The 21,170-nt window shown below is 40.7% G+C and overlaps 1 protein-coding gene across 1 annotated transcript in view; it reads left to right on the forward strand.

The window, feature by feature from the left end:
- PHEX (phosphate regulating endopeptidase X-linked) overlaps positions 1-21,170 on the forward strand; it is a 196,691-nt gene that overhangs the window by 54,526 nt on the left and 120,995 nt on the right. Inside the window, exons 8-11 of the mRNA XM_070462380.1 lie at positions 1,839-1,922; positions 3,124-3,269; positions 11,594-11,687; positions 13,872-14,000. Coding sequence (XP_070318481.1) covers positions 1,839-1,922; positions 3,124-3,269; positions 11,594-11,687; positions 13,872-14,000 — 453 coding nt within the window. The remainder of the gene's footprint in view (positions 1-1,838; positions 1,923-3,123; positions 3,270-11,593; positions 11,688-13,871; positions 14,001-21,170) is intronic.

Here is a 21,170-nt window from a genome sequence, read left to right on the forward strand (position 1 = left end):
GAGTAGGCTGATGGATAGGGTCTGGAGGAGTCAGCCTCTTGGCTGGCGTGGTGTACATGTGTGTCTTTCTCCAGACCCCCTAGTGGCAGCACACACAGTTCCTTCCTCTGTGTCACCTTTGAAGACAGCAAAGACTGCGGCAGATGTTCTGGAGTCAAAGACTGGGCCTCTCTGCCGTGTCTAGAGGCCATCTGGATTCTCTTACCAGGCAAATCGGAGACCCAGAGACCTCATTTGGACTGAAACTCTGATACAGCGGGAAAAGGCCTTGCCCTGAGCCAGGGATCTGAACCAAAAAGGGAACTCAAAACAGCTGGGCCAAGGCAAGACTGGGAATGGTCAAGAGGCTAAATGAAGTGACAAATCCGTGGGGTGGAGGAAGGAGCTGGCAGAGAGCTGAAAACAGCTCTAAGGCCAAAGGGCTCCAACCTGGGTCCATGAGTCTGAGTAGAGCGAGGAAGAGTGTGGACATTCTCTGAAGCGGTGATTGAAATGGAGGCATGAGGTTGCCTGTGAGCTACAGGAAGTCTCTCCCATGGGTGGTGAGGAGGGAGAAGCTGAGGGCACTGAAGAGAAGAGGAGGCGGATGTCTGCCACTCAGCCTTCTGTGATTTTAGCTTGACAAATCCAGAGCGCTTGGGTTTTTTGCCAGCTGATAATACTTGTCTCTGTATCTTACATCCCAGGTCACTAGGGACCTTCAGAATTAGTGGGGTACATCATCCCAGGCAGACATCTAAAGCTGGGGAGACAGGACAACTTCACCAAACCCCCCAGAAGTCCTTGTAAACACAGCCATGGAAGTGTGCATTCAGCTAATCCCAACTAGAGAGATGTATGCCTAAGGGGAGGTCTTGTTGATGGCATGGCCCTTGGGATTGGAGCCAAGTGGAGTTTAATTGGAAAGACTTGCAACAGAAAATGGATCACAAGCAAAGTCTTGACTTATGGCTCAAACCATGAGGGTAGTGATGGTGGACAGGAGTGCAAGGGTGGGAGAGTCCTGTGTGAGTTGGAAGGTGACAAGTTTAATGCAGGGGAATCAGATGATGGAGGGCCTTAAGGCAAAATCATGATGTGTTGAGCAGTATGAGGAGCTACTCCCTGTCTGCAGAAGTGATTAAGATGGCCCTTGAGGAAGATGATCATTGCTGCTCCTCTCAGATTAAATATGGCAGAGCCTAGAACCTTCGATTCGATGTTGCCAAAATTGCCAGGAGCACAAGTGTTGGGAAGAAGGAGTGTGAAGGGTCAGGGCTGGAGAAGCAGGTGTGGAAATATGTCTGGGTGGTAACTGATCCCATACACCTAGCAGTGGGGCCAGGGAAATCTCCAGGCCAGAGAAACCAGAGGGGAGAAGGGAAGTGAGGGATGGAACTGTTGACAGAACGATCACTGGTGGCAGTGCTGTTCAGATAGTCTAGTGCTCTTAGTGAGAACATTCCCCTGGTAATGAAGGGGTGGTCTGTAGTTTATGAACTGTAGAGGTTCTTACCTGGATACTACAGGTGGACTGGATGTTTGTCTCAAATTGCCTAATCTTAGCATGGCTATCTACCCCAAGCCAGTAGTAGATTTCGTCCATCCACATGAAAGGTTAGGGAGGGATTCGAGTAGTTATTTTTGTACCAAGTCCAGTGTTTCACACTGAACAGGAAAGGAAAGTTTCTTTTTATTTTCTTAATCCTGCCTAAAGTGATTTTTTTCCCCCTCCTCTCTCCCAGAAAAATCTTGAAAAAGTTTATGATACTATACAGATGTTTTGACACATGTAGGAAGTAGTTATGCAGTTAGAAATGGTTTGTTTGAAAAAAATAACCAAAGTCTCTTTCCACCAGATAATGATTCCGCATGAAAACCGAACCAGTGAGGCCATGTACAACAAAATGAACATCTCCCAGCTGAGTGCTATGATTCCCCAGGTTAGTGAAAGCAATCCAGGAAATTGTATCTCAGCTGGTCATTTGATAAGCAATTCTATCTCACCTGTGTGTAAAATTTTGCCTCATAAAAGCTACCATTGATCTTGCTCATCGCCATCTCTGTCAGTCATCACATAAAATATCCCTTGTCTATGCATTGGGATGCTGTCTGCTCTGTGGAACAGAAAACTTTTCCAAGAGTGGCCTAAAAAAGCCTATTTCCTTATATAGACAAAAGTCTAGACATAGGTTGCTGTTGGTGTTGGTTTAGCTGTTGCCCAACGTTGTCAAAGATCCAAGTTCTTTCTTTCCACTCCACTCTTTTTAGGTGTTGGCTTTTTGACTGCATATTTGATGACTCAGGGTCGTAAGGTGGCTGCCGTAGCTGCATATGTCACATCTGTCCTCAGAGCAGGAAGAAGGGGCAAGCCCCAGTATGGGCCATGTTTAACCCTTCTACCAGGAAAAACCAAAGCCTTTCCATGTGTCATGCCTTTATTTCTTACTGAGTAAAACTGGGGCATGCGGGACTCCCTTCTTACAGGGTAGGCTGGGCAAGTGAGTGACTGGCTTTCCATTTCACTAGTGGAGGCAGGCAGGGGAGCAAGGAAAAGGAAAAACCTGGAAAGGACTTTCCAGGTAGCCAGGTCAAAACGCCGAGACAGTGATGCTACGAGGGGGAGACACGTGTTACTCTGTGTTGTTGTTTGTTTCCCTCTGTGTAAGAAAGGCTGTGCCAGAGGGAGAACCGGAAATGTCGCGGGGCATCTATGTCTATGGGGACGGGAGAGTGAATGAGCACGGATGGGGCCGAGTGCAGGGAGAAGGGAGGTGAGTGCTACTGCAAGAGGGATGGAGAGAGAGAGAGAGCAGGAGCGAAGGTGGGAGGAGGAGAGGGGAGGATGAGAGTGCAGGAGGGGCTAGGGACGTGAGTGCATGTGCTGCTGGGTGAGTATGTGCGCACATGTGTGGTCCATACAGAGATGGCACAGAACACATGTTCCATTGATGATTCAGCCAGCAAGTCTGGTCTGGGTGGCAGTGATCAGGCATTTATCTTCTAGATTTGAGCAGTTGCATATTTATTTGGTCTGAGATCACAAGCCATGGATTACATTCTACTGACTCTGGTTGCCTTTCTCCTTTTTTGTTCCCCAGCAAAGGTTCTCTCACTGTGTTTTTTTTGTCTTTCTTTCCTCAGTTTGACTGGCTGAGCTACATCAAGAAGGTCATCGATGTCAGACTCTACCCTGAACTGAAAGACATTGGCCCCTCAGAGAACGTGGTGGTCCGTGTCCCTCAATACTTTAAGGATTTGTTTAGGATATTAGGCTCTGAGAGGAAGAAGTAAGAGCTTTCTTGTGCATTTTACTGTGACTTTTATTTTTCCTTTGAAATTATAAGATCATCCCCCTCGTGTCCTTTGAAAACTGTTTTTTAGAGAAAGTTACATTAAAAAAGTCTTGGGAACATCTTTAAATCTTATCAAATTCAATATAAGTAAAATTGGATTTCATCCTTTCTCCTCAAAACTGTAACTTTCAACAAGTAAATATCAGGAATTGTTTTATAGCTAATGACTTGATATCTTAAAATCCTAGAACCACCACTGTAGCAAAAGATGGAAAAAATATAAAATATACTGAGTTTTGACATTAAAAAAAAAAGTCTTGGGGAAACGTGTGGTGTCCTTAGTGACAAACGAGCCAAGACCATCATCTGGTGTAGTTTATTTACTACGATGACAACAAATATACAATGTTTTTGCCCCTTATTTCTGATCTTTCTCCATATTCCCTCTGATAACCTAAATTGTTTATTAGTTTTGGAAACTAGTTATATAGTGATGTTATTTTTTGAGACTTCTATATGAACATCTTTGTTTTCTCCTAGTTCATTCTTGATCTTGGGCTGTTTTTTCCTTCCTTCTTCTCTTAAGCCAATAAGTCACTTTGTGTCAATAAACCAAAGTACCAATACTGAAAAGACTTAAGACCACTCAGAAAGCTGTATAAAAATTAGACTGGTGAAAGAATGTCAGGGACTGTCGGGTTTTTCTTTTTTTAAACAATATTTTGGAATTTGATGCTTTGTTCCTTTGGCACTACAAAGCAAGGAAATTCTAAAAATGTCCAGGAAAGATAATTTTTTAATTGACATATAGTTGATTTACATTGTTGTGTTAATTGCTGCTGTAAGCAAAGTGATTCTGTTCTATCTATATGTACATTTTTTAATATTCTTTTTCATTGTTGTTCATCATAGGATATTGACTATAGTTCTCTGTGCTATGTAGTAGGACCTTGTTGTTTCTCCATTCCATATATAAAAGCTTACATCTGCTAACTGCAGCCTCCGACTCCATCTCTCCCCCAACCCCTTCCCCCTTGACAACCATTAGGCTGTTCTCTATGTCTGTGATTCTGTTTCTGTTTCATAGATAGTTTCATTTGTGTCATATTTTAGATCAGGAAAGAGAATTTTGCAGCCTCATGAAGCCATTCAGATTTGACTACAGAAAATGAAGCACAGGAAGGTCAAATAGTTCACAATCACAGTTTAATAGGTTAATTGCTGGACCATGATTAAAAATCATATTTTCTTTTAAAAAATATTTGTTTGACTGTGTCAGTTGACTATGTCAACTGTGTCAATTTGACTGTGTTAGTTGCAGCATGTGGGATCTAGTTTCCTGACCAGAGATCAAACCCAGGCCCCCTAATTGGGAGCATGGAGTCTTAGCCATTGGACCATCAGGGAAGTCCCCCAAATCACACTTACTTATTTGGACTTAGACAAGGTTATGTTGCCAGGAATTATGTGAAAAAAAGAGGCACCTGGAGAAGTCCTGGGAATAAAATTTATCATCCATCCCTACCTATGAAAACATTTAGACACTTTTGAAGAGCTCTTCTCTTTAAGGTGCTATTTTCTTATAATAAAAACAATGTGGTATTCATTGAAGAAAGCATACAGAAAAGTAAGCACACAGAAAAGGGAGAGTTGAAATAATAAATTCATTTCAGATTCTGTGTGGGGTGAAACCTTGATATCTCAAGTGTGATCTGTGGATCAGTAATGCCAACAGCATCACCTTGGGCCTCTGGTAAAAATACAGATTCCAGCAGTCCTCTTCTATACATCTGGAGCGAGGCCTATAAATCTGTATTTTAACAAGCACCCTAGGAATCTTATGATTAGTTTTTTTGGGAGATTCACTGCTTTAGAAACTTTTTCATGTGTACTTCCTAGCTCTGAAATTTTGTAAAACGACCCAAATGATTTTGTATTCCTATGCCATTGAGTTACTCAACACTTTTTGAACTGTGGTGGTAATTTCTGTTGAAAGATGGAGTTTCCATGCTATGTATACATTCTCCAGAACTTAGTGAGTTGGTTTCTTCCAGTGTCTTGTGTTATCTTCAGTTGTAAATTAGTAGGTAATTTTTGAAAATTTACTAATTTTATTTCCACAAAAGCCTAATTGACAACCAGGGAATAATAGATTGGGCCTTGGTGTACTGTATTAGATAATCTCTCTGGTGGTGATTACGCTTTAGAAATGCAGGATCTGACATGACAAAAGGAGCCAAGAAAGACCATGACTGAAGGGAGATTTTAATCTGGTTCTTATCAAAATGATAGCTTAGATGTAAGCATAGTAAACCACAGTGGAAGAAATGTAAATAGAAAAATTAACTGCAGACATTATGTCCATAACATAAGATGATCTGCAGATATTTTGAAACTTCCAAATCTCTGTCACATTGTTTACTCTTTAGCAACCAATTCATCAAAAACAACTTGTATTGTGTGTATGTTTATGAGATTTCAGAACACTGTATGCTTCTTGAGAATTTTGATAACACTTTATTTGCATAGCACAGTAAGTTTTTTTAAAGACCACTTTTATTTATTTTTAAGTACTTTATCTATTATTTATTTATTTTTGACTGTGTTAGGTTCTTCACTGTTTTGGATGGGGTTTATTTGCAGCAAGCAGGGGCTACCCTTTGTTGTTTTGTGTGATCTCGTTGTGGTGTCTTCTCTTGTTGTGGAGAACTGGCTCTAGAATGCATGGGCTTCAGTAGTTGTGGCACACGGGCTTAGTTGTTCCACGGCATGTGGGATTCTTCCCAGACCAGAGATTGAAACCCTTGTCCCCTGCATTGGCAGGCAGATTCTTATCCACTGCACCACCAGGGAAATCCCCACAGTAAGTTTTTTAGATCGCTAATCACCTTTGATCCTCTCCTTGGGTTGTAGCACAAGAGTGCTCAAGGAAATGTGCCCCTGGGTCCCCATAGTTACTTTATTAGTCAGGACATACCAGTCACTGTAATAAGCACCTCTGCACTTATTGGTTTGTACAATTGTACCCTGTGCTTCTGGAACGTCCAGCTTGACTGTCCCTGTAAGGCAGCTTTCCTCCAAGTAGGGACTCGGGAACTCAGACTTCTTCCATCTTGTGGTTCTGCCTTCATCTGGCTTTTTGGAATCTTCTCCATTCAGCTGATGGATGGGGAAAGAGAGTAGAGGATTGCATAGGTGGTTTTATGGGAAGGCCTTGAAGTGGTATGTGTCCATTCTGTTGATCAGAACTCAGTCACATGACCAATTTAACTGCAAGAGAAGCTGGGAAATATAGCCTAGCATTGTGCCCAAGACCGAAATATCAAAGAAATTATCTAATTTTCTGGTTTGCTCCTCTCCCTCACCCCCATGAAACAGTGAGCATTTGATGGTGGACACTCCTGTAATTGTTTTTATAACATCATGGCCTGGTATGGTACTTCTCACATAGAAGATTCTTCCTAAAAATTTCTAGAAGTTAGCCAGATGGCCCCATGACCACTATCTGGGAGGTGACATAGAAGCAGGACTCCAAAGGATAAGGAGGAGTTTTCCAGGTAGGGGAGAGTGGAAAAGGAGGATGTTGAGCATGTTGGGTGATGGGACTAACATTAACCTGGATGTTGTCTTTAGGGGTTTCTGGACCTTCCTAGCAGTCCAGTGGTTAAGACTCTGCTCTTCCACTGCAGAAGGCATGGGCGTGATCCCAGGTCAGGGAACTAAGATGCCACATGCTGTGCAGCATGGCCAGAAAAAGAGCGAGAGAGAGAGAAAAAAAGAGGCAACAGTTTCTGATTCAGTAGATCTTGGGGAAGGCCAAGGAATTCTCAGGTGATGCTGATGCTGCATACCTCTGGGCAGCCTCTAGGGTTTAGGAAGATCTCTTCAGCTTTGAGAACCTTTGAGAGGTACCTGTTTGGCTTATCTCAGGTGGTTTGGCTCAGAGAAGCAAATGCAAGTTGTGGAATCTGAAGATCCAGATGTTAGTCCTAGATTTGACACATGCTTAGAAGTCCTTTGACCTCGGATCTTTGTTTTATTTGTCTGAAAATTGGAATAATAATAACCATCCCATAGCATTGTCATGAGGCTCAGAGAAGATCTTTGTGATCTCTTAAATGCAATACAGTACAAATGTAAGCTGTCACTAATTGACAACAAGGGTCAGAAAAATCTTTAAAAAAAAAATCTTCCTCGTCAGAGGCTTTGGGAAGTGATTTCACGTTGCTCTCTTTGTGGTGGATTCTTTCTCTCTCGAGGCTCTGTTTTCCTCTACTTTATTGATTGCAATTTTGGGGAAATTACCATACTGCTGAAAATGCCTTTTGAAAAGAGAAAGATATTATGTGTTATTTTTAAGGACTATTGCTGAATCTTCTTTTTGTTTGGTTTTTTGAGCGTTAAGTGGCAGTCATTCAGTCATTCCGGTCAGATCTGTTCCTGGCGTGGTAATATAAGCACTCCAGAGCTGTGCTCCCCAGCGTTGTGTCAGTTTATTTATAATGCTGGAGCAGCTCATCAGTGCCATTGTCTCCCTGTGCGTGCCTCCCTGCTTCTGGCTTCTAGCCGTCAGAGGTCTTGTGCTGTGGACTTATAATGCCTTGCCTATGGAGGCCTCACACACTGTTCTTTCTTCATACCCACAGATTTTTGGAAAGTGCCTTTGTTGGAGGGTTTTGACTGGTCAAGAAATCTTTGTGGAACAAGAAGGGTTAATCTGTCCGTGTGTGGCATGGGGAAAAGCAGAGTCTTTCGAGTCAGGCATATCTTAGGCTTGTCTAGTCTTCTTTGCATTCCTCGTGGCATCTGGGAGGATACTTGGCCAACAGTAAGTGCTCAGTGAGCTCTTGGTGTCTTGCTCAGGATTAGGAATGTGAACTCAAAAGATCCAAAGGAATGACCTGAAACTACATGCTTATTACACCTGTTCTCCAACTTGGTTACATCCTGGACTTAGCTGGGGCGATTTAAAAATAATATTTGTCCTGGGTCTCAACCTAGAGACACTGATTGAATTAGTCTGGAGTGGCCTGGGCATCTGGCGATTGTAAGTTGGAGACCGACTGAGTATGAAAAGATCCTGAGGCATTACTTCATGGTTCTAGGCCTCAAGTTTCCTGTCATGTAAAATGCATATGAAGACATCTCTCCTGTAGCGGTGCTGTGGGAGTTAGAGGTAATATGAGATGCCTTAAGCAGTATGATTTTAAGGGAGCAGGAAAGGCAGAAAAATCTAATACCCCAACATATTTGCATCATGCTGTGTCTTTTACTGCCACCATCAGGCCCCATCCTAACAGCTTCCCCAGTTAATCTGGTGCATCACAACCACCTTGAGGGAATAGCTTTTGAATTCATGTAAGCATGTCTGCTTGCCATGGATCTCCTTTGAATCTGTACGTAGGGATCCAGCACAGCTCTCACACCCCAGAGGCAGTATTTTAAGGTTGAAGAGCCTACACACCTTGCATTAGGGTTGGTCTCTGCCCTTTTGATATTCTAGATATTGGACTCTAGTTGCTGCCTGCATCTTCCCAGCTGTAGCTGGCCTTTCTGCCCAGCTCTGTGAATGATGAACTGGCTCATCATCCCCGCCCACACATAAGCTTTTCCTCCATTATTTTGCCTCAGAGAGGCTAAATTCTTGCTCCAGAGTTTATATTCCCACTCCACACCCTGAAGCCTTCAGGCCCGGGGCCTGTCCCTCTCCTGAGGCCTACTCTCAGCCCTCAGTTTGAGGCAGGCACTCTCCCAGCCAACTCTCTGGCATGCAGTTGTGGGTGCTAGGGTCTGCCACATCATTGCTATGTGCTTGCCTGTTTCCCCTGCTCAGCTGAAAGCTCCAGGAGATCAGGGACTATAGCTTCCTCACCTTGCCGTCTGCCAGCACCTAGAACTATTTGTATGTATCAGGTGTTCAGGAGGTGCTGAATGAGCGAATGAAGGAACGATCCCTTATGTACTTACCATGTATCCCATTCAATGGAAAAACCCATTTCTATGAGCAAGCTGAAATCTGAAGTCCCATATCCCCCAGCTAGACTTTTAAATTCTCTGAATGTAGGCGTGAGTTCCTATTTCTTTGCATTCCTCGTGGCATCTGCGAGGATACTTGGCCAACAATAAGGGCTCAGTGAGCACTTGTCTTGCTCAGGATTAGGGATGTGAACTCAAAAGATCCAAAGAAATGACCGGAAACTACATGCTTATTATAGTGCCTCAGAAGAGCAAGGACAAGGGCTAGACTTTGCTGATGAGAGTGGCGGTCTCTGAGGGGAAGTGTGCATATACTTCAACAAGATCTATGGGGTCTGAGAAGAAATGTTTTTTGAATTTTTTGAAAAAAGTTTATTTCTTTGCTTCTGCTGGGTCTTCATGGCTGCACGGGCTTTCTCTAGTTGCAGCAAGTGAGGGCTACTCTCCAGTTGTGGTGCACAGGCTTCTCATTGTGGTGGCTTCTCTTATTGTGGAGCGCAGGCTCTAGGGCACAGGGGCTCAGGAGTTGTGGCTCCTGGGCTCTAGAGCACAGGCTCAATAGTTGTGGCGCACAGGCTTAGTTGCTCCATGGCATGTGAGATCTTCCCAGATCAGGGATCAAACCTGTGTCTCCTGCATTGGCAGGCAGATTCTTTACCACTGAGCCACCAGGAAACCCCAAGGAGAGAATTTTGGAGCTTCTATGTATCATTCTTTCTATTGAAAAAATAGCTAGGCTCTACTAGTTTTGCTGTATAGATAGCCATGAACCCTTCATTTGATCTATATGCCACATACGAGAGTGGGCAGTGTTACCTTCACTGATTAGTTTTTATTCCATATATTGAAAATAATCTCAGATCATTTACATATACCTATATATTTATGAATTTTACTCTTGGTGTAATCCTCACAAAATGAGCAACTGATGTAAAAAATTCTTGTAGAGAAACAGGAATTGAAACTATTATAAATAATATAAGCACAAAGTGAATGGGAAGAAAATGTCAGAAGCGGCCCTTCTCCCACTCTAGTTATGCCATCTTGGTTGGCCAGATGACAAGATAAAAACAGTGGTGTTCTAACAAGATCTGGGAAGGATATGGTCGTAATATTTTGAAATAGTTAAGATGACTATATGGGATGCTGATTTACATTGACTGTTGTTGTTTTTACCTAATCCTATATGGATAGTGTGTATTGAAAAATTAACTAAAGGTGTTTGAAGGATTAATTAAGGACTTTGGAAAACATATTTATTTCATTTTCTCTTTCAAAATTTCTATTTCTATATTTGTTAAAGACATTCCTGATATGTTAGTCCATTAGTATATCTCTATATAAATTAAAATAGCTATACATATGTTGGGTGTATACACCGAAATAGATTTAGTTGCTAAGAGTGAATGTCCACTGAGTTAGGATGCCATGCAAATGAGAGTGTGGGTTATTCTTGATTGGCCAGTTACCATCATCATGTCACACTGCTCTCACATGGCTGGCTGACCCCAAGAGCCATCTCAAGAATGTGTGTTATTAGTCACCATGGTAATGGCGCAGCTGGGAGGGGATGGGTCATTAAAAATTCATCATCACTATTGAGTTGGAAATTAACTCAGATCACACATACTTTTGAGGTCAAGGTGCCTTTTGCTTACAGAAAAAGGCAGCAATTAAGGAAATGCAATGGATTTTTAAAAACATGTGTTGTGGATATTATGAGTGTATGGGGTTGTTCATGTGTTTGGAAGTGAACAACAATAAGAAAACCTGAAATTTACTCTGTCAAACATTTTGTTAGTTATTTTAACTTGACAATAACCCTGTAAGGTAGAGGTCATCCTCATTATATGACAAAGAAAGATGAAATCAATGAACTTAAGTGACTTGCCCAAACTCCCACTCTAGTAGGTATCCAGCTAGGGTGCATATCTAGATAATTGGCATTAGCCAGTATATTGCATTTTGTTCTCAAAAGGTAAGAATCCATCTGCACTTTGTCAAGTCACCTAATAATTGGAAGGTATTGACAATTTCTAGGCATGAAAGCATGGATAACAGTGGACTCCATGTTGTGAGTGGGAAAGCAAAATGTTCATGCTGAGACCTGGGGTGAGAATTTTCATATCATATGTCTGCATTAGGTGGTGAAAAGCAAGCCATTTTTGGTTGAGCTTATTGACATTTTATCATCTGATGTCATTTTTCAAGTGAAAGTTCCACAGTTTTGTATGAGCAAAAGGTCCCTCCGTGGAGCTTTACCAACAGATTTTCCCAAGGTGTTCTGCAGAGCATCAGATATCAAGCTTAGTACAATAAATGCATTCTCTTTCTGTTAACAGGACCATTGCCAACTATTTGGTGTGGAGGATGGTTTATTCCAGAATTCCAAACTTAAGCAGGCGCTTTCAGTATAGGTGGCTGGAGTTCTCACGGGTAAGTTTTAAGAAGATTGCAGTGTTACATCACTGGATAACTTTACATGCCAGAACAGTCTGTATATTAACTAATCCAATAAAAATCATCTTTAGGGATTGGGCAGAGGGAGTTTTACAGCTCAAATTCTACTTTTTGGGGGCTTTATTTCTTTTTATTGAGGTAAACCTTACATACAGTAAAGTATATTCAAGCTCTTCTTTGATGAAGGTGTATAAAGATATTTAGGGCAATACTTGAGACCATCACGTTTTCACCCTCCCCTTCTTACCAATTTATTCCCCTTTCCCCCAGTGTTTTTAAGTGGGTCACTATAATTATAATTTTAATATTTCTTAGTGATATATTTGTAACTATCTTTTGTTTTCAATATTCTCAATATTCAAAATATGCATGCTATATATATTAGATGGTAAAGTTTCATCTTTAATTTAGGGATAGTGTTTTGTCTCTAACTCTAGCTTGATCTTCAGTCTTTTTTTGCCTTTTTATTTCTTTTTCATTAGTGTTTGTCTTCTTAATTCAATCAAATTTATCCTAATTCTACTAGGCCAAAGAGGCCTAAATTTAGTCTCCTCTGAGATGTGGTTCAACTGCCTAAAATGCTTTTCTTTTCCCCCTCCTCATCCAGCCCTGTGATCTCTGCTCCTCTCCCACACTTGTTCTCTTTAACTTACATGAGTGTCACTCTTAGTTTCAGAGGCTTTTGTCTGAGTAATTCTCTTACCAATACAGACTTAAGGGTTTTGTGGCTCTTTTTTTTTTAACATTTTAAGAATTTTGGGACCTTAACAAATATTTTAAGTTAATTTTCTCTTAATTTATAGTTAAGTAATGGAAAATTTTGTAAGCTCTAATTTCATTTAATAGACATTTTAATTATTAGGGAAAATGGTAGCTAGAGAAGCTCTTAGTAGGTCATTGCTCTTGAGTAGTAGCACAATTATTTTGGATACATTTTGGCCCTTGAAGTCACTAGGGTACTGAACTTGATAGAAAATATCATAAAACAACTATATATATTGAGGTCATATCAAAGGGTTAAGCTGTAAAACTAGTAGATTATATATATGTGTCTGTGTATTTTTAACTTCTGTGGATCACATAAAAGATGGTACCCAGCTGCTTTCCACCCCCACTGTGAAGAAAATAAGAGAGAGAGGTGTAAGAAGTAGTGTGTGAAAATTTGAGGTTAGGTATGAAGGGATGTTTCTTAAGCATAAAGTGCTAAATATAATACTGAATTGCCAAAGAAAGTTGTAGGATCTCTTTCTCTAGAAGTTTTAAAAATAGATTCATTCCTTACCTCAGAGAGTGGTTATGTTATCAGAAAGTAGAGGAAGAATAGATAAACTTCAGTGTTAATCACGTTTGCTCTGTACCTACAACCGGGGTCTAATATCATTCACCGGATGCCTCCAGCCACTGTTCTCAGAGCCTCCCCTTGCTGTCTACCTTTACTTTGCATTTTGAGCACTCCAAACTCCTAACCCACAGGGGCAACTTAAATGATATTTATTTCTTTGTCTTCAACCCTGAAGAGTAAGTCTTTGAGCCTTCCAAGTCCTGCTTTGGACCTTCCTTACTTATTTGTAAATGTTTTCTTATAATGCTTTAATTGGGACAGATGAGAAAAACACATCTCTTTTTTACTTGGTTACCAGTGTGTTCCGTTATGACACAATGTAAATATGCCTCTTGGGTTGTTCATGGTGGGCATATTTTCCTGGTCTGTCATGTGAGTGTACTTTCCAGAGCAAGGAAGCCTTTGCTGGGAGTAGGGGGACTTTGATCACCCATTGATTTTAAACCTTTCTTGGTAGGACTTTAGTTCTCAGAATGTATTAACTACCATCTGGACACTTGGACAGTATCCTTTCACGTCCCTGCCAACTGCAGAAAAACTATGCTATTGTCCACATCCTTTGTTCAGTGGGAAAATTGGAAGGAAAGGAGGGATACATTATTATCCTCTCTTAAAATATTTTCTCTTAGTTTTATATATAATGAGACAAGCAGAATATTTTTCTTCATTCGATTTTACCTTCGGTTTATTATCTGACACATGTATATGGGTTGTGGCATGTAGTGTTTTATAGACTGTATCCTTCAGGTTGTTTGACCATTTTTCAGCCATTGATTTTATCCAAGTGAAGCTCAATCTGGTTCGATTATCTCCCACAGGTAATCCAGGGGACCACAACTTTGTTGCCTCAGTGGGACAAATGTGTGAACTTTATTGAAAGTACCCTCCCTTATGTTGTTGGAAAAATGTTTGTGGATGTACACTTCCAGGAAGACAAGAAGAAAATGGTAAGTGCTGCCGCCCCCCCAGCTGGTGAAAACAATGGCAGTTAACCAGATCTGAGATAGATAATATGGTCAGCAGGCCAATATCAGCCTTCTAGCTTTTAAAGTGATGAATCTAGATAACAGTTTTGCTTCAAAGAGGAATTCTTGCAGTACCATATTAATTCAAAACTCAAATGTAGAATGTTATCATGAAAATTTAGAAATGAGAAAACAGCATGAAATCATGCCATATAGAGTCAGAATTTCTCCTGTAGAAATTAAATGTCTTCAGTCAATGCTTAGGAAAAAAGGGGGCCTGGATAATTTTGGGATTAGATATTTGAACCATTGTAAATACAAAAGATAGAGATATTTCATCAGATTTCTTTGTTTTAAAGGTTAGGAAGCTGGAGACCCAGTGATGAAATGATTTGTAATATATTTAACAGCTTTCCTTTTTTGCCAGTTATACTTACTTATTTTCTTCAAAATAAACAACTTAAAAAAATTGAAGTATAGTTGATTTACAGTGTTGTGTTAGTTTCTGGTATATAGCAAAATGACTTAGTTATGTTTCTAATAGTTGTATATATACTATAATGTAACAATTAGCAATGTCAAGCATCTTTTCATGTGCCTATTGGCCATCTGTGGAGAAATGCATATTTAGGTCTTCTGCCCATTGTTTGATTGGGTTGAAAAGAAACAATTTTTAAAAATTTATTTATTTTTAATTGAAGGATAATTGCTTTACAGTATTGCATTGGTTTCTACCAAACATCAACATGAATCAGCCATAGGTTTACCCATGTCCCCTCCCACTTGAACATCCCTCCCACCTCCCTCCCCATCCCACCCCTCTAAACAAACAATTTTTATTGAAATAATGGTTGCTTTACAAAGTTGTGTTAGTTTCAGATATACAGCAAAGTGATTCAGTTATACATACATATGTATCTATTCTTTTTCAGATTCTTTTCCATCATATGTTATTATAAGATACTGAGTATAATTCCCTGTGCTATACAGTAAGACCTTGTTGTTTATCTATTTTATATATATAGTAGTATGTATATGTTAATCCCAAACTTCTAATTTATCTCTCCCCTCTTCCCCCTTTGGTAACCATATGTTTGTTTTCTATGTCTGTGAGTCTATTTCTGTTTTATAAAATAAGTTCATTTGTATCATTTTTTTAGATTCTACATATAAGTGATATTATATGGTATTTGTTTTTCTCTGTCTGACTTACTTCACTTAGTATGATAATCTCTAGGTCCTGTCCATGTTGCTGCAAATGACATTATTTCATTCTTTTTTATGGTTGAGTAATATTCCACTCTGTGTGTGTGTGTGTGTATATAATATGTATATATATATCACACCTTCTTTATCCATTCATCTGTTGATGGACATTTAGGTTGCTTCCATGTCTTGGCTATTGTAAATAATGCTGCTGTGAACATTGGGGTGCATGTATCTTTTTGAATTAGAGTTTTTTTTGGATATATGCCCAGGAGTAGGATTGCTGGATCATATGATAGTTCTATTTTAGTTTTGTAAGAAACCTCCCTAATGTTTTCCATAGTGGCTGTACTATTTTTTTCCATTCCCACCAACAGTGTAAGAGGGTTCTCTTTTCTTCACACTCTCTCATGTTTAGCAACTATTAAGTGGCTTAGAAATAGAAATACAATGCAGGGACTCTCCCCCCACCCTTTTCCTTTTGCTGTCATCTAAAAACTAAAGAGATGTGACATTTGTTTCACAGAAAACACTGTCAGGTTTTTTTCATAAGCTTAAAAAGAAATCTTTTTATTTTGTGAATTTCTAAACATATATGCCAAGAACATTGTAATCAACTTCCACGTACCCATGATCTGTGGCTATTTGTTGTAGTGGCATTAATCACCCAGCTAGATGAATCCACTAATAAAGGCTGAGGTTTAATTTCACTCATTTACTGAACAAATATTTGTTGAATATCTGTTATATACCAGGCATTGTTATAGGCACTTTATGAGGCAGCAGAGAACAAAGATCCCTGACCTCACTGAGATGACAAAAAAAAAATCAAAACAGTTGTATGCATTATGATAAAGACTCTGGAAAAGAGAAGAATGAGATCCGGGTAAAGACAAATCAGGAGTGCTGGAAGGTGTGAGTGTGTGGGAAGGGTTGTAGGATTAAATGAGATGGTCAAAGAAAGCCTCACTGTGAAGATGACATTTGGTAAAGATTTGCAGGAGGTGAGAGAATCAGATACGGCAGTTATCTGGAGGAAGAGTATTCTAAGCAGATGGAACAGCTAGTGCAAAATCCCTGAGGCAGGGATGTGCCTGGAGTGCTCAGGGAAGATCAGGGAGGTCCCTGTGGCTGGAGCAGGGTGAGTGGGGGTGAGAGAAGCAGATGCTGCGGTCAGAGCAATAGCAGGGCTGATGTGGCATTTTAGAAGACTTGTAGGACACTGTAAGAGTGTTTGTTGGCTTTGATGCTGAGTGGAGTGGGGAGCTATTGCAGGCTTTTTAGCAGAGGCCTGTTGTGACTTGACTTATGTTGAGAGGCTCCCCCTGGCCGCTGTGCTGGGAAGAGATTGTAGCAGGTCAAGAATAGAAGCAGGAAGGCCAATTAGGAGACTGTCAGAGGGACCAGGCCAGAGGTGATGGTGGCTTGGACCAGGCGGTAGCCGTGGACATTGTGAGAAGGCATGGTATTCTGAATACATTCTGAAGGATAGAACCAACACAGTTTGCTGATAGATTTCTTGAGGGATCTGAGAGCCAGAGCTCTGAGTCTGATTAAGTGGAAATACAGAGTTGCTGTTAACTGAGAAGAGGAGTGTTGGGGGGAGGATCAAGTTTAGAAGGGAAGACCAGGGGTTCAGTTTGGGCCCTGTTGAATTTGAGATGTCATCAGACTTCCCGGTGGAGATGTCGGAGAGGCAGTAGAGGAAGTACAGTGGAGTTTAGGACAGACGTTGAGGTGGAAGATTGAAGGAGAGGGAGCGTATGAAATCGTTGTCCAGGGGAGTGGGGCACTGAGTAAACTGAGGGAATGTAGTACGGGTGCCTGGAGGCTGTGATGGTTTGGGTGAGGCTGGAGGTCATGAATTTTATTTTTATTTTTCGCCATGCCACAAGGCTTGTGGGATCTTTTTTCCCTAACCAGGGATCGAACCCAGGTCCTTGGCAGTGAAAATGCAGAGTACTAACAACTGGACCACCAGAGAATTCCCTGGAGGTCATGAATTTTAAAAAGTCTACTCATTTTGGCTGTATGTTTTCCATCGTTTCAGCAGCATTGGAGGAGAAGGTCCATTTTGAATTAGAAATGGAAATTTATCTAGTTTTTTTTTTTTGGTGTGCATTCTCTTTATGAAGAATTGTATTTTACAAATGGCATGAAGCAGAGTGTCTAGGAATGATTAACTAGGTAGGGGAAGACAAATAACGTTTTCTCTACTCTTCTAGGTTCTTGGCTGAGACTCTCCTGTAATACAAGATTAATAGGAGAAAAACTAATAAGTTTAATAACATGTGTATTTCCTATACTCAGGACAACTGAGTAACTTCCAGAAATGGCTGAAGCTACCACCTTAAATTCCAAGTCGAGCTAAAGATGAAATAAGATGTTGAGCAAAGGGAGAAGCCAATTATAGGTTACCAGACAAAATGCAGTAATTAAGGATGGTTGTTACACAGATTTAAGTCCTTAACTTCTCCATTGGTAAGAGTTTCTAGAGATTTAGTCACCCTCCTCTTCTTGGTACAGAAACGGAGACCTCTTTACAACGGCGATTACCCTTATAAAGGTTAACTTCTCTCACAAAAGAGTGACTTCTCTACTTTCAGGAAAATTCCTGTGTCTGCAGCCTCTCAAAAAATAATCAGCCCCAAATAATCAATATGCCAAAGGGACATATTTTCTCTCTGTATGCTCAGTCATGTCCGACTCTTTGCAACCCCATGGACTGTAGCCTGCCAGGCTCCTCTGTCCATAGAATTTTCCAGACAAGAATACTGGAGTGGGTTGCCATTTCCTTCTCCAGGGGATCTTCCCGACCCAGGGGTCGAACCCATGTCTTCTGCATTAGCAGGTGAATTCTTTACCACTGCGTCACCTGGGAAGCATTTTTGGGATGCTATATTTTGCTCTCCCTCACTAATAACAATCCATTATGGTCAATCAGATTTGAATATAAGCACCTTGAATGCAAGTGATCATTAAACAATGGATTTAAAGGCAAAGAAAGTTAAAACGCTTGATAAGTCATTATAATTCAACTAGTTGGTATTACGTGTCGATGTGTATTACAACTATGTATTATGTGCTGAAGTTTGCTTTGGAATGCCATACATCTAAGTACATTTACTTAGGGTTTTTTTTTCCTGTCTTTTGATACTTGGGAGAATTTAATGCCAAGTTTGAGACTTTATATTTGAACCTGAAAGTACTCTTCTTGCAAATAATTCCACTGAAGAATTAATGTCATTTCAAAATATTCAATATTCCCATTGTGTTTTCTTTCACTCCTTGGTAAGAGTAAATGGATTGAGAATTTATCAGATAATCACAGTGGTAACATTATAAGCCCTGGAAAGGATATAAAAACAATTAAGGGATAGTGGAGGTGTTTTTATATAACAGGATTCTTTTTTTTTTGGCAGTAGAAGAATTTTAAGTAATATGAAAAGTATGTGGATTAATTTGTTTTTCTCAGTTTTGGTGTGAAAGTCCCTTTTTCTTGTCAGCATGTGACCTTTTAAAATAAAGTTGATTTTGGCACTCCCCCCAATGTTGTGGTGTACGTGGGATGAGGAGGTAGTGTGATCGTTACACAGATACTCATCTATTTTACATAAAATTATTTGCTGCTCTTAAGCAGAAGCTGTTTGCTTCAGGGAATATTTAAGTTCAGAACTTATAAGAGAAATATCTGGCTTTTTATAGCCATGTTGCAGGGCTCTCATCCAAGAACCACCTGGAACCACTGATTTACTTGAAAAACATTCTTTATTATTAGCTACAATGCAAAGAGAAAAACAGAAAGATCCCCATTGGGACAAATTCCAGAGACACTAACTCAGAGGGAGGGCTGCCATTGTTTTTTTTTTTCCCCAAAAAACAATTGTTAAGCAAATGAATGCAGTCAGAAGGGTAAACTTCAGGTGCTTCTCAAACTTTAATGTGTACCAGAATCACTGGAGGATCTTGTGGGTTAAATGCAAAATCTCACTGGGTCTGGGTAGGATCCAAAAATTTGCATAACCAGCTCCCCAGTGATGTCGATGCTGCTGGTCCCGGGGACCACACTTAGAGTAGCAAGGCCTTGGCATTATTTATTTGTTTGCAAACAGCACCAAAAAGCAGCCCTGGTGATTCATGTGAGCAGGGCAGGCGTTCGACTCAGGAGAGCAGTACACTGGTTACTAAAGCCTGTTACATTAGCACAAGTAACCACTTTGATTTCAGATCATGGAAAATTTCATTGATTTAAATTGGTTTAAATAGACTGTGCCAAACCCTGTGTGTGGGCCTCCAGGCTACTTTTTAGTTCTGCTTCTGTGGTGGTGGTGGTGGTTTTCCTCTGAGCTGTTTCAGTTTTTATTTGAAAACTGGTACCTGGGTTTCTGTAAGAGACTGTGTGCTTCTCCGCAGTATCTCTGTCTCTCCAGCCTCTTAATGGTGGGTTGGCCCAACTGCCGTTGGCCCAACTGGTTGGCACACCTTGTTCTAGAGAGGGTGGGAGGAGTAGTTCACTTTGAGGTTTCCTTTGTGGAGGAGAAAGCATCCTTTTCCCTCCCCCAACCTACCTCTCTTCCTTTTAATTGGGGAGAACACACAATTTTATGTTACTGTTTCCTTGTGACTTCCCATATGCATGTGCACACAGCCACACACATATAGCTCATATTCATTCAGTCACACCTAACTATGGGAGTTTTCAAAATTTAATTAGAAAGGGGAAGGATGGGATGTAGAAAAAGGAGAATCCTTTCACAGAAAGCCTCTTAAAGAGGCCACATGGAACAATCAGATACTGTCTGAAAGAGCCTTTCAGATAATGAGACAGGGCCTTAATCCATGTGGGACTGGCTGCAAACGTTACTTAGACCACAGGGGCAGGCCAGTGGCGCGAGAGTAGGGAGTTGTGGAACTCTTTGGACAACTGCTGACTTTGTTACCTAAAGTAGCGCTATCCAATAGAACTTGATATGAGCCACATATGTCATTTTGTATTTTCTACTAGCCTTATTTAAAAAGTAAAAGGAAGCAGATGAAATGAATTTTAATACTATATTTTGTTTAATCAAATATATACAAAATATTATCATTTCAACTAGTCATTAATAGAAAATTATTGATACAGTAGTTTTTATGCTTTATTTTATATTAAGTCTTTGAAACTGCATGCATGCTTCATATTTATAGCACATCTCAATTTGGACTATCCCTGTTTCAAGTGTTCACTTGCTGTATGTGGCTACCACCTTGGACTGTCCTTGTCTGAAGAATTGAAGAGGGATACTTTGAGATCAGCATGGCAGGGCTGAGTCCCTGGATGAGCGGGTGCTAGTAGCCAGGACTGGGAAGGTAGAGTTGTCAGTGTCTGACCAACTGGGTTTCTCAGCCGGCTCTAATATTATGAGAGGGAAGGACTCAAGCAGTCCCCACAAGGGATTCATGGTCTGGGAACAGGGATGGGAGTTGAAGTCAGGCTGCTTGCTGAGGCTGTTTTAGGTTCTCTGGGATACCAGCAAACAATCAACAAATTCCAAATTCTGCTCTGAAGTAAGCACCTTGGAGGCTTGGTTCTCATTGGCTCAGGGACCGGGTGGTGTCAAGTCTGCAAGTTAAAGGTGTTCAGTGCCCGAAAGTTGTAAAAGACTCAGTTAAGGCAAAAGTCAGGAGTTCCAAGCTCAAATCCCCTCAGAGCCAGTGAGGAACATTAAATAACGTACAGAACTAAAGCTGGCTGAGTGTCAGCAAAGGCTGGGGCAAGTGCCCTGAGGAGTGGCAATTGCCCCAGGTGAATCTGAGACACAGTACTGATGATCTGCAGTGGCTGTGATAGTCAGGATTCACTTCAGGCTCTTTTCATGCAGGATGCCTGCTGAGGGTTGCTCGGCTTCTGATTTTCTGAGAGAAGTCAGAAATATGGAGTTTTATGTGAAATACCCCACATTTTAA

Source organism: Odocoileus virginianus, unplaced genomic scaffold (genome assembly GCF_023699985.2).
Source record: "Odocoileus virginianus isolate 20LAN1187 ecotype Illinois unplaced genomic scaffold, Ovbor_1.2 Unplaced_Scaffold_4, whole genome shotgun sequence".
NCBI lineage: Eukaryota > Metazoa > Chordata > Mammalia > Artiodactyla > Cervidae > Odocoileus > Odocoileus virginianus.